This window comes from Panulirus ornatus, chromosome 2 (genome assembly GCF_036320965.1).
Source record: "Panulirus ornatus isolate Po-2019 chromosome 2, ASM3632096v1, whole genome shotgun sequence".
NCBI lineage: Eukaryota > Metazoa > Arthropoda > Malacostraca > Decapoda > Palinuridae > Panulirus > Panulirus ornatus.
The window spans coordinates 88,798,868-88,812,905 of NC_092225.1; the positions used below are offsets into that span (position 1 = coordinate 88,798,868).

The 14,038-nt window shown below is 39.7% G+C and overlaps 1 protein-coding gene across 5 annotated transcripts in view; it reads right to left on the reverse strand.

Moving 5' to 3' along the window:
- Positions 1-7,336: 7,336 nt before the first annotated feature.
- The window catches only part of Set2 (SET domain containing 2), a 374,507-nt gene continuing 367,805 nt past the window's right edge, over positions 7,337-14,038 (reverse strand). For all 5 annotated transcript variants that reach the window (XM_071679446.1, XM_071679422.1, XM_071679430.1 and 2 more), the window contains 2 exons: positions 9,944-10,123; positions 7,337-8,960 (listed from right to left, as the gene is read on the reverse strand). In XM_071679446.1, the coding sequence (XP_071535547.1) occupies positions 8,796-8,960; positions 9,944-10,123 (345 nt within the window). In that variant the 3' untranslated portion in view covers positions 7,337-8,795. The remainder of the gene's footprint in view (positions 8,961-9,943; positions 10,124-14,038) is intronic.

Here is a 14,038-nt window from a genome sequence, read left to right on the forward strand (position 1 = left end):
GGAGGGGGCGAAAATTCTGGGAGCCTTGAAGAATGTGTGGAAGTCGAGAACATTATCTTGGAAAGCAAAAATGGGTATGTTTGAAGGAATAGTGGTTCCAACAATGTTGTATGGTTGCGAGGCGTGGGCTATGGATAGAGTTGTGCGCAGGAGGATGGATGTGCTGGAAATGAGATGTTTGAGGACAATGTGTGGTGTGAGGTGGTTTGATCGAGTAAGTAACGTAAGGGTAAGAGAGATGTGTGGAAATAAAAAGAGCGTGGTTGAGAGAGCAGAAGAGGGTGTTTTGAAATGGTTTGGGCACATGGAGAGAATGAGTGAGGAAAGATTGACCAAGAGGATATATGTGTCGGAGGTGGAGGGAACGAGGAGAAGAGGGAGACCAAATTGGAGGTGGAAAGATGGAGTAAAAAAGATTTTGTGTGATCGGGGCCTGAACATGCAGGAGGGTGAAAGGAGGGCAAGGAATAGAGTGAATTGGAGCGATGTGGTATACCGGGGTTGACGTGCTGTCATTGGATTGAATCAAGGCATGTGAAGCGTCTGGGGTAAACCATGGAAAGCTGTGTAGGTATGTATATTTGCGTGTGTGGACGTATGTATATACATGTGTATGGGGGTGGGTTGGGCCATTTCTTTCGTCTGTTTCCTTGCGCTACCTCGCAAACGCGGGAGACAGCGACAAAAAAAAAAAAAAGTGTACATTGAGATGTATGGGTATGTATATTTGCATGTGTGGACGTGTATGAATATACATGTGTATGGGGGTGGGTTGGGCCATTTCTTTCGTCTGTTTCCTTGCGCTACCTCGAAAACGCGGGAGACAGCAACAAAACAAAATAAATAAATAAATAAAAGTTTGTTGAGTATTCCTGGTAAATTATATGCGAGGGTATTGATTGAGAGGGTGAAGGCATGTACAGAGCACCAGATTGGGGAAGACTAGTGTGGTTTCAGAAGTGGTAGCATTTATGGATCTGGAGAAGGCATATCATAGAGTTGATAGAGATGCTCTGTGGAAGGCATTAACAATATATGGTGTGGGAGGCAAGTTGTTAGAAGCAGTGAAAAGTCTTTATCGAGGATGTAAGGCATATGTACGAGTAGGAAGAGAGTAAAGTGATTGGTTCTCCGTGAATGTAGGTTTGCGGCAGGGGTGTGTAATGTCTCCATGGTTGTTTAATTTGTTTATGGATGGGGTTGTTAGGGAGGTGAATGCAAGAGTTTTGGAAAGATGGTCAAGTATGCAGTCTGTTGTGGATGAGAGAGCTTAGGAAGTGAGTCAGTTGTTGTTCGTTGATGATACAGCGCTGGTGGCTGATTCATGTGAGAAACTGCAGAAGCTGGTGACTGAGTTTGGTAAAGTGTGTGAAAGAAGAAAGTTGAGAGTAAATGTGAATAAGAGTAAGGTTATTAGGTACAGTAGGGTTGTGGGTCAAGTAAATTGGGAGGTAAGTTTGAATGGAGAAAAACTGGAGGAATTGAAGTGTTTTAGATATCTGGGAGTGGATTTGGCAGCGGATGGAACCATGGAAGGGGAAGTGAATCATAGGGTGGGGGAGGGGGTGAAAATTCTGGGAGCCTTGAAGAATGTGTGGAAGTCGAAAACATTATCTCGGAAAGCAAAAATGGGTATGTTTGAAGGAATAGTGGTTCCACAATGTTGTATGGTTACAAGGCATGGGCTATAGATAGAGTTGTGCGCAAGAGGGTGGATGTGCTGGAAATGAGATGTTTGAGGACAATATGTGGTGTGAGATGGTTTGATCGAGTAAGTAATAATAGGGTAAGAGAGATGTGTGGTAATAAAAAGAGTGTGGTTGAGAGAGCAGAAGAGGGTGTTTTGAAATGGTTTGGTCACATGGAGAGAATGAGTGAAGAAAGATTGACCAAGAGGATATATGTGTCAGAGGTGGAAGGAACAAGGGGAAGTGGGAGACCAAATTGGAGGTGGAAAGATGGAGTGAAAAAGATTTTGAGTGATTGGGGCCTGAACATGCAGGAGGGTGAAGGGCGTGCAAGGAATAGAGTGAATTGGAACGATGTGGTATACCGGGGTCGATGTGCTGTCAGTGGATTGAACCAGGGCATGTGAAGCGTCGGGTAAACCATGGAAAGTTCTGTGGTGCCTGGATGTGGAAAGGGAGCTGTGGTTTCAGTGCATTATTACATGACAGCTAGAGACTGAGTGTGAACGAATGGGGCCTTTGTTGTCTTTCCTAGCGCTACCCCACACACATGAGTCGGGAGGGTGTTGTTATTCCATATGTGGCGGGGTGGCGATGGGAACGAATAAGGGCAGACTATGAATTGTGTACATGTGTATATATGTATATATGTATATGTCTGTGTGGGTATGTATATGTATACATTGAGATTTATAGGTATGTACATTTGCGGGTGTGGACGTGTATGTATATACATGTGTATGTGGGTGGGTTGGGCCATTCTTTCGTGTGTTTCCTTGCGCTTCCTCGCTAACACGGGAGACAGCAACAAAGCAAAATAAATAATTTATATATCTTTTATATATGATATCTCCATGGTTGTTTAATTTGTTTATGGATGAGGTTGTTAGGGAGGTGAATGCAAGAGTTTTGGAAAGAGGGGCAAGTATGCAGTCTGTTGTGGATGAGAGAGCTTGGGAAGTGAGTCAGTTGTTGTTCGCTGATGATACAGCTCTGGTGTCTGATTCATGTGAGAAACTGCAGAAGTTGGTGACTGAGTTTCGTAAAGTGTGTGAAAGAAGAAAGCTGAAAGTAAATGTGAATAAGAGCAAGGTTATTAGGTACAGTAGGGTTGAGGGACAAGTCAATTGGGAGGTAAGTTTGAATGGAGAAAAACTGAAGGGAGTGAAGTGTTTTAGATATCTGGGAGTGGATTTGGCAGCAGATGGAACCATGGAAGTGAAAGTGAATCATAGGGTGGGGGAGGGGGCGAAAATTCTGGGAGCCTTGAAGAATGTGTGGAAGTCGAGAACATTATCTCGGAAAGCAAAAATGGGTATGTTTGAAGGAATAGTGGTTCCAACAATGTTGTATGGCTGCGAGGCGTGGGCTATGGATATAGTTGTGCGCAGGAGGGTGGATGTGCTGGAAATGAGATGTTTGAGGACAATATGTGGTGTGAGGTGGTTTGATCGAGTAAGTAATAATAGGGTAAGAGAGATGTGTGGTAATAAAAAGAGTGTGGTTCAGAGAGCAGAAGAGGGTGTTTTGAAATGGTTTGGTCACACGGAGAGAATGAGTGAGGAAAGATTGACAAAGAGGATATATGTGTCAGAGGTGAAGGGAACAAGAAGTGGGAGACCAAATTGGAGGTGGAAAGATGGAGTGAAAAAGATTTTGAGTGATCGGGGCCTGAACATGCTGTCAGTGGATTGAATCAAGGCATGTGAAGCGTCTGGGGTAGACCATGGAAAGTTCTGTGGGGCCTGGATGTGAAAAGGGAGCTGTGGTTTCGGTGCATTATTACATGACAGCTAGAGACTGAGTGTGAACAAATGGGGCCTTTGTTGATCCACACATCCTCTACCCCTTCTGAAACCACACTGCTCTTCCCCAATCTGATGCTCTGTACATGCCTTCACCCTCTCAATCAATACCCTCCCATATAATTTACCAGGAATACTCAACAAACTTATACCTCTGAAATTTGAGCACTCACTCTTATCCTCTTTGCCTTTGTACAATGGCACTATGCACGCATTCCGCCAATCCTCAGGCACCTCACCATGAGTCATACATACATTAAATAACCTTACCAACCAGTCAATAATACAGTCACCCCCTTTTTTAATAAATTCCACTGCAATACCATCCAAACCTGCTGCCTTGCCGGCTTTCATCTTCCGCAAAGCTTTTACTACCTCTTCTCTGTTTACCAAATCATTTTCCCTAACCCTCTCACTTTGCACACCACCTCGACCAAAACACCCTATATCTGCCACTCTATCATCAGACACATTCAACAAACCTTCAAAATACTCACTCCATCTCCTTCTCACATCATCACTACTTGTTATCATCTCCCCATTTGCGCCCTTCACTGAAGTTCCCATTTGCTCCCTTGTCTTACGCACTTTATTTACCTCCTTCCAGAACATCTTTTTATTCTCCCTAAAATTTAATGATACTCTCTCACCCCAATTCTCATTTGCCCTCTTTTTCACCTCTTGCAACTTTCTCTTGACCTCCTGTCTCTTTCTTTTATACATCTCCCACTCAACTGCATTTTTTCCCTGCAAAAATCGTCCAAATGCCTCTCTCTTCTCTTTCACTAATAATCTACTTCATCCCACCACTCACTACCCTTTCTAATCAACCCACCTCCCACGCTTCTCATGCCACAAGCATCTTTTGCGCAGTCCATCACTGATTCCCTAAATACATCCCATTCCTCCCCACTTCCCTTACCTCCATTGTTCTCACCTTTTTCCATTCTGTACTCAGTCTCTCCTGGTACTTCCTCACACAAGTCTCCTTCCCAAGCTCACTTACTCTCACCACCCTCTTCACCCCAACATTCACTCTTCTTTTCTGAAAACCCATACAAATCTTCACCTTAGCCTCCACAAGATAATGATCAGGCATCCCTCCAGTTGCACCTCTCAGCACATTTACATCCAAAAGTCTGTCTTTCGCGTGCCTGTCAATTAACACGTAATATAATAACGCTCTCTGGCCATCTCTCCTACTTACATACATATACTTATGTATATCTCGCTTTTTAAACCAGGTATTCCCAATCACCAGTCCTTTTTCAGCACATAAATCTACAAGCTCTTCACCATTTCCATTTACAACACTGAACACCCCATGTATACCAATTATTCCCTCAACTGCCACATTACTCACCTTTGCATTCAAATCACCCATCACTATAACCCGGTCGCGTGTATCAAAACCACTGACACACTCATTCAGCTGCTCCCAAAACACTTGCCTCTCATGATCTTTCTTCTCATGCCCAGGTGCATATGTACCAATAATCACCCATCTCTCTCCATCAACTTTCAGTTTTACCCATATTAATCGAGAATTTACTTTCTTACATTCTATCACATACTCCCACAACTCCTGTTTCAGGAGTACTGCTACTCCTTCCCTTGCTCTTGTCCTCTCACTAACCCCTGACTTTACTCCCAAGACATTCCCAAACCACTCTTCCCCTTTACCCTTGAGCTTCGTTTCACTCAGAGCCAAAACATCCAGGTTCCTTTCCTCAAACATACTACCTATCTCTCCTTTTTTCACATCTTGGTTACATCCACACACATTTAGACACCCCAATCTGAGTCTATGAGGCGGATGAGCACTCCCCACATGACTCCTTCTGTTTCCCATTTTTTAGAAAGTTAAAAAAATTTATTATTTATTATACTTTGTCGCTGTCTCCCGCGTAAGCGAAGTAGCACAAGGAAACAGATGAAAGAATGGCCCAACCTACCCACATACACATGTATATACATACACGTCCACACACACATATATACCTATACATTTCAACGTATACAACATATACATATATACACATGTACATAGATTCATCCTTGCTGCCTTTATTCATTCCTATTGCCACCCCGCCACACATGAAAAGACAACCCCCTTTCCCCTGCACGCGTGCGAGGAAGCGCTAGGAAAAGACAATAAAGGCCACGTTCACTCAGTCTCTAGCTGTCATGTATAATGCACCAAAACCATATATACATACACGTCCACACACGCACATATATATACCTATACATTTCAACGTATACATATATATAACATACATAGGCATATACATATATACACATGTTCATAGATTCATACTTGCTGCCTTTATTGATTCCTGTTGCCACCCCGCCACACATGAAAAGACAACCCCCTTCCCCCCCACACGCGTGCAAGTGGCAGGGGTGTGTGTAACCATGGCTGTTGAATTTGTTTTTGGATATAGTTGTGAGGGAGTTGAAGGCAAGTGTCAAGGAGTGAGGAGTAGGTATGCAGTATGGTGGTGGTTGGGGTGTGTATGTGTGTGCCTGTAAGGTGAGTCAATTGTTGTATGATTACAGATTCAAGTGAGAAACTACAAAGGCTGGTGTCTGAGTTAGGGAGATTGTGTTAAAGGAGAAAGTTGAGAGTAAATATGAATAAAAACAAAGCTATTAGGTTTAGCTGTGAAGACAGAGAGGTTATTTGAATTACTTGGAATGCGAGTTTGAAAGGAGAGAACTTGAAGCGAGTGAAATGTTTTAGATAACTGGTAGTGAATATAGTAGAGGGCTGAAATAAGCCACAGGTGGATTAGAGGACACTGGTCCTGGATGCATTAAGGAATGAGTGGAAAAAGAGGTCCCTGTCTTTAATGGCAAAGTTGAGTATGATTGAAGGTATAGAAGTCATGTGGGCCTTAGACAAAAATGTAAAGAGAGTGGATGTGTAGGAAATTAAATTTTTTAGAACAATATGGGGTGTGAGGAAGATTAGTTGACAAAGAAATGATAGGATATGGGAGAGGTAGAGTATGTGAGAGAGCTGAAGAGGGCAGGCTCAATAACTAAGGGGGTATACATTTTAAGAAGTGGAAGGGACAAGGAAATGGGGGAAACTAGGGAGGAGGTGGAAGGATGGAGTGAAATAAGCTCTGAAGGTTTGGGTGCTGAACATGTAGGAGGGTGTCAGGAATGCAAGGGATTGAATGAACTGGAGCAATGTGGGATACAGGAGATGACATGCTGTCATTGGGCTGAAGCAAGGCATATGAAGTGGTTGGGATGTAAGCATGCACAAACAAACTCCAAAATCAACCTACATACCTTCTCATTTAAATCCAAAGCTTTCCATTTCAACCTGTGGTCTCATACCTTTTAAAAACCTACTGACTTGCAACACATTGGTTTTTCTCAGTATTTAAAGCATGAAATTACAAATACAATTCCCATCATCTCATATATTATGTATATATCGCATCAGTAAATAATTTTCCTTAGGCTTTCCTCCATTCTTTTAATTACCACGAAAATGCTTAGCTCAATTATGGCTATTCTGTTTCTGTTTTTTCTGAAATGGATTTCTCTATTTCTGCATTCCCTTCTTCTAAATCCTCCCCCCACTTCCAGTCTAATAGTCTTACATCTTCAGCTTTCTTTAACCAGGATGTTTCCACATCACTTTAATATAATAGTTCCCCACCTTAATCTTTCTTTAACCATTGTTTTTACTTTTACCTTTAATTCTATATCTTCAGTCTTTACCACAAGCTTTGTTTGCATTTGGTATACTGTACACAAGTGTAACTTTTATGCCTGTACATGATTGATAATTAAATGAATATCAAGGTTAAAGAAAGCCAATTTTATACAGCATAACTTTATCCATTCCAGTGCCTGGATTTTTGTACATTTATTCTATAACTGTCTACATCACCTACATGCTACTATCATCACAAGGGCAAATGTATTCCCAAGAACACATTATACACATATAAACAAAACTAAACCATTAGTTGTGAAACATAACAAATAACGTCTGTACTAAAGGTACAAAATTTCAACATCAAATATAGGGGAGTAAAAAATTAACACATCAATGCCTTCAAAATACAGCTGTATGCACTTTTAATATTACTTAGCCTGTACAACAGCCTATATACATGAGGTATTATATAATTTAAATTATTTAATCAGTGGGGTGGGCAGTTAATATACAAATTGCTAGATAAAACACATACCTTGGCCGTCAATAATAGCCTCTTACCCTGCCTAAAGAACCGTACAGAAAAAAGTTGAACGGGATGACTCGGGACCAACATTAGCATTTACAAATCCTAACCACTGAATTTATAAATTTCTTTAAAGAACTTTAGGTAAAACACCAGTAAATATTTAATCGATGCAATGAATCAACTGTTTACTTCAGTGGTGGGATAATTACACACACTTGTGGCAGTGTCACTTTTAATTTCTTCTTTCATAACTTTTTAATTAAAGACATTTTTTATAAATACTTACTTTCCTACAGTACGTGAAAGTTATTATTAGACAAATATCCGCAACTCCTCGTCTTTAACCAATTACAACTTTTCAGTGCCTGTGAGTTACTTTTACCTTTCTAAAAATTTACAAGAAACTTACATAAATTAAAAAAATGTCAACAGCTGCAAAATAAATATTCCTATTTCAACCACATAACATCATCAATCTGATATGCCTCAAACAATATACCATACGAGCATTTTTTTCTTTTTTTTTTACTTCTAACACCAGGAGGAAACCAATGGAAAATAACATTCTCAGCATATTTTGAGGTTGATAATGTAAACAATGAATTTTTTAATACCAGCAACCCCCACCTCCCCACCCGCAGGCAGCACTTCATAACTTTTTTTTTTTTTATGTAGCTTCACGCCTAATGTGTATTTGAATTTAATGAGGATGTCTTAGGTTACCAGATCAATAAGGTCATCATTCCTCATAAATAAAGATACGTTTTGCCTTCAAAAATAATTACTTTTCTTCTATCTTGAAATAAATGTCAATTAAAATATGCAAGTTCATAGTCCCTTATTTTAACACACAAAATTCACTTGTGGTTTTCACTCCTGTACACTTTTGTTGTGATTTCAGTGACTAATACAATGCACCAACCAGTAAGCATCAAACCTTATATTACAAATACAGAACTTGCCTTGACTATAATTAAAGAAATGCAACTGTAATCCTGCTCACAAAAAAAATCTTACCTACCACAAACAGACTGTAATTTCACACAATATTGAAAAATACATATGAGACATGCCCATTTATCTTGCACTTAGTACTCCTTTGTGTCATTGGGGTCCCTTTTAAAGACTGGTCCATACTTAGCCATGTACTTACGAACAAAGTCCCTAGTTTTATGCTTCACACTATCACTGCATTCTAGAGCTTCGATGCTATGAAGCTGTTTCAACTCCTTCACCATAACAAAGTGCGTGAGCTGCAAAAAGAGGCAAAATTGGTAGCTGGTAAATGACATTATTCTAGATTTAATTTCATACAAAATCATGATTGAACACATAAAATACTTTGGAATACAATATTCCATGATGCATGTGTTATCTGCAATGTGCATTGTGGAATAGTTCTTGGGAGTGAAATTGACTGGAAAGAAATTTTGTTTGGAATATTAAAAATAACTATTACATTTTATGGCCAAAAGTGAATTCATCTTGAGAGCAAAATAAACTAAAAGTATGAGTCATGTTATTTAATCCTATAGATGCTGAGAGACAACCTATAAAGTTTCAAGAGTATCTAAATTAGACATGTCATGAAGCATCTAGAGGAAACCATGGAAAGTCTGTGGAGCCTGGTTTCGGTGCCTTAAACTTGACAACTATGGAATGGTTGTGAGTGAATGAGGTCTTTTCTTAGTTTGTTCCAGACTCTATCTCGCATGCAGGAAACAGCAGACAAATATGAAAGAAATGAATTTTGTAAGCAAAGGTTATTCGAGCAGGAAGCCTCTCCAGACTAAATGTTGATTAAACATTTGTAAGCCACTAGGTTAATTGCTTCTCAGTTGGCAGTTAATTCTCACTGTTCTGAACTGGCTGGTTAATGACTTAAATTTTCATGAAATTTTCACATTCATTTTGTTTACTTCAACATCATAATTACATAAGTATGTAAAACCATTTTAATGTCACAGATTTAGATATTAGCTATGTCCATAAAGTCTTCTTGCAAACTACAACAATTGTTTAGGTCATACCGACCTTAACTTTTGACCTCAAAGTATATATATATATATATATGTCTGTTTACTTACTCCTGAAATAGTATATTGCCCAATTACATCAAAGTATGATAAGAGTCATCAGAGTGAAACAAAAACATTAAGATGGTCAAAGCCAAAAGATTACACTTTCTTCTATTTCACAAGCAAATACAAAGCGCACCATGTATGTCGAGTCTTACCTTACGAGCCAGGTATTTAAAATCCTCAGTGCACGTTATCCTGCCCTCCTTACAGTCTCCACGTCTATAAGGATTAAGCACTGAAACAATAAAGGTAGCCATCTTTGATCGGAAAGTATCCTTAATTCTTCTTGCAGTATCACTATTATCTGCAATTGCCGTCGCAGCTCGTTCTTTGCTCTGAAATATTAAAGATATATTTTTCTTATTGAAATATGTCATATCATCTGTAATTTCTAACTTCAGGTATTATGAATCTTACTTAAGAAACCTAACATGACAAAAGAAAAAGATATAACAATATAAAAAAAAAAGAGATAAAGTTACTTCTCAGAATTATGTATCTATTATAAAAGATGACATGTGAAAACCAAAACAGTAGATGTAGTAAAAGAAACTTGACTATACTTGTGCTTATTCAAGAAGTTCCTGTGGCTCAGTAACTTCAATAAGGTAGTGCTATACAGAAAGACCTCTATTACCTAGATGCCACTACCCAGTTTGTAAAACTCCTCCCACTGACTGTCAGTATATTACTGTATACAAATTTTCAATGATGGGAAAATAATGAAAAATTCTACTTTCATTGTATGGTGAAAATAAAATGCTATTTTTTCCTCATAAACAGCACACGACAACTAGACTCATTTACTCTTTTACATTATTGGGACAATTACTTTTATTATGTTTTTAAGTATCAAAATTTCAAGCAACATCAAGGGCATAGCCAGGGTTGGTGCTGTTGTTGTTATTGTTAAATAAGCCTCCTATAACCACCACTTTTACTGGACAGTTTACATCTGCACTACTCAAAGCATTTTGACTACTACCTGGGAGGCAGTTTAAGAAGCAAGATCATCGTGCAGGAATAATGGGGGAAACTCATTCAGTGAATAGAAGATTGTCTCAGTGGAAGAGAATATCAGACGCATGTTAAAGGAGGTTTGCTTCTGCAACCATTACTCTTCTTTATCTGAGTAAATGACCCATGAATATGTATGTATGCTGATGACGCAAAGGTCATGACGGAAGTGAAAAGCAAGGGTACCTAAACAGACTCCAAAGTTTATCTGAAATGTGGTTCAAGAAATTCAACCTGAGTAAACATACAGTAATGAAGATAGGACAAAGCAAATGTTAATCTTAATATAATTATTTTCTGGCATAAAATAAGCTTCAGGATTCTGTATGAGGAAACGGGAGTCAACATTATCCATAACCTGTTGCTAAAGTCCAATATTATGAGAAAAGTTGGGGAGTAAACCTGTCCTCTGGCAAATATCAGCATAACCTTTAAGCATATAAAGAAATATTTAGCAAGCCATTCATATTCTAATTATGGCTAGAACTAGAATATGCTTCTCAGGTTTGATCATTGCACCTAAAGAAGCACAAAGAGCTACCTGTATATATATATATATATATATATATATATATATATATATATATATATATATATATATATATATATATATATATATATATATATGTAGCATTTATGGATCTGGAGAAGGCATATGATAGAGTTGATAGAGATGCTCTGTGGAAGGTGTTAAGAATATATGGTGTGGGAGGCAAGATGTTAGAAGCAGTGAAAAGTTTTTATCGAGGATGTAAGGCATGTGTACCTGTAGGAAGAGAGGAAAGTGATTGGTTCTCAGTGAATGTAGGTTTGCGGCAGGGGTGTGTGATGTCTCCATGGTTGTTTAATTTGTTTATGGATGGGGTTGTTAGGGAGGTGAATGCAAGAGTTTTGGAAAGAGGGGCAAGTATGAAGTCTGTTGGGGATGAGAGAGCTTGGGAAGTGAGTCAGTTGTTGTTCGCTGATGATACAGCGCTGGTGGCTGATTCATGTGAGAAACTGCAGAAGCTGGTGACTGAGTTTGGTAAAGTGTGTGAAAGAAGAAAGTTAAGAGTAAATGTGAATAAGAGCAAGGTTATTAGGTACAGTAGGGTTGAGGGTCTAGTCAATTGGGAGTTGAGTTTGAATGGAGAAAAACTGGAGGAAGTGAAGTGTTTTAGATATCTGGGAGTGGATCTGGCAGCGGAGTGAAACATGGAAGCGGAAGTGGATCATAGGGTGGGGGAGGGGGCGAAAATTCTGGGAGCCTTGAAGAATGTGTGGAAGTCGAGAACATTATCTCGGAAAGCAAAAATGGGTATGTTTGAAGGAATAGTGGTTCCAACAATGTTGTATGGTTGCGAGGCGTGGACTATGGACAGAGTTGTGCGCAGGAGGATGGATGTGCTGGAAATGAGATGTTTGAGGACAATGTGTGGTGTGAGGTGGTTTGATCGAGTAAGTAACGTAAGGGTAAGAGAGATGTGTGGAAAAAAAAAGAGCGTGGTTGAGAGAGCAGAAGAGGGTGTTTTGAAATGGTTTGGTCACATGGAGAGAATGAGTGAGGAAAGATTGACCAAGAGGATATATGTGTCGGAGGTGGAGGGAACGAGGAGAAGAGGGAGACCAAATTGGAGGTGGAAAGATGGAGTGAAAAAGATTTTTTGTGATCGGGGCCTGAACATGCAGGAGGGTGAAAGGAGGGCAAGGAATAGAGTGAATTGGAGCGATGTGGTATACCGGGGTTGATGTGCTGTCAGTGGATTGAATCAAGGCATGTGAAGCGTCTGGGGTAAACCATGGAAAGCTGTGTAGGTATGTATATTTGCGTGTGTGGACGTATGTATATACATGTGTATGGGGGGGGTTGGGCCATTTCTTTCGTCTGTTTCCTTGCGCTACCTCGCAAACGCGGGAGACAGCGACAAAGTATAATAAAAAAAATATATATATATATATATATATATATATATATATATATATATATATATATGTGAATATGTTGATATGTATGTATATGTGTGTGTATGAGAACTTCATTGAAGGGGGCTAATGGGGAGGTGTTAACAAGTAGTGGTGATGTGAGAAGGAGATGGACTGAGCATTTTGAAGGTTTGTTGAATGTGTTTGATAATAAAGTGACAGATATAGGGTGTTTTGATCGAGGTGGTTAGCAAAGTGAGAGGGTTAGGGAGAATGATTTGGTAAACAGAGAAGAGGTAGTAAAAGCTTTGCGGAAGATGAAATCTGGCAAGGCAGCGAGTTTGGATGGTATTGCAGTGGAATTTATTAAAATAAGGGGTGACTGTATTGTTGACTGGTTGGTAAGGTTATTAAATGAATGAATAACTCATGGTGAGGTGCCTGAGGATTGGCGGAATGCTTGCATAATGCCATTGTACAAAGGCAAAGGGGATAAAAGTGAGTGCTCAAATTACAGAGGTTTGTTGAGTATTTCTGGGAAATTATATGGGAGGGTATTGATTGAGAGGGTGAAGGCATGTACAGAGCATCAGATTGGGGAAGAGCAGTGTGGTTTCAGAAGTGGTAGAGGATGTGTGGATCAGGTGTTTGCTTTGAAGAATGTATGCGAGAAATACTTAGAAAAGCAAATGGATTTGTATGTAGCTTTCATGGATCTGGAGAAGGCATATGATAAGAGTTGACAGAGATGCTCTGTGGAAGGTATCAAGAATATGTGGTGTGGGGGGCAAGTTGTTAGAAGCAGTGAAAAGTTTTTATCGAGGATGTAAGGCATGTGTACGTGTAGGAAGAGAGGAAAGTGATTGGTTCTCAGTGAATGCTGGTTTGTGGCAGGGGTGTGTGATGTCTCCATGGTTGCTTAATTTGTTTATGGATGGGGTTGTTAGGGAAGTGAATGAAAGAGTCTTGGAAAGAGGGGCAAGTATGCAGTCTGTTGTGGATGAGAGCTTGGGAAGTGTCAGTTGTTGTTTGCTGATGATACAGCACTGGTGGCTGATTCGTGAGAGAAACTGCAGAAGCTGGTGACTGAATTTGGTAAAGTATGTGAAAAAAGAAAGCTGAGAGTAAATGTAACAATGAGCATGGTTATTAGGGGAAATAGGGTTGAGGAACGGGTCAACTGGGAGGTAAGTTTGAATGGAGAAAAACTGGAGGAAGTGAAGTGTTTTAGATATCTGGGAGTGGCTTTGGCAGCAGATGGAACCATGGAAGCAGAAGTGAATCATAGGGTGGGGGAGGGGGCGAAAGTTTAGGGAGCGTTGAAGAATGTG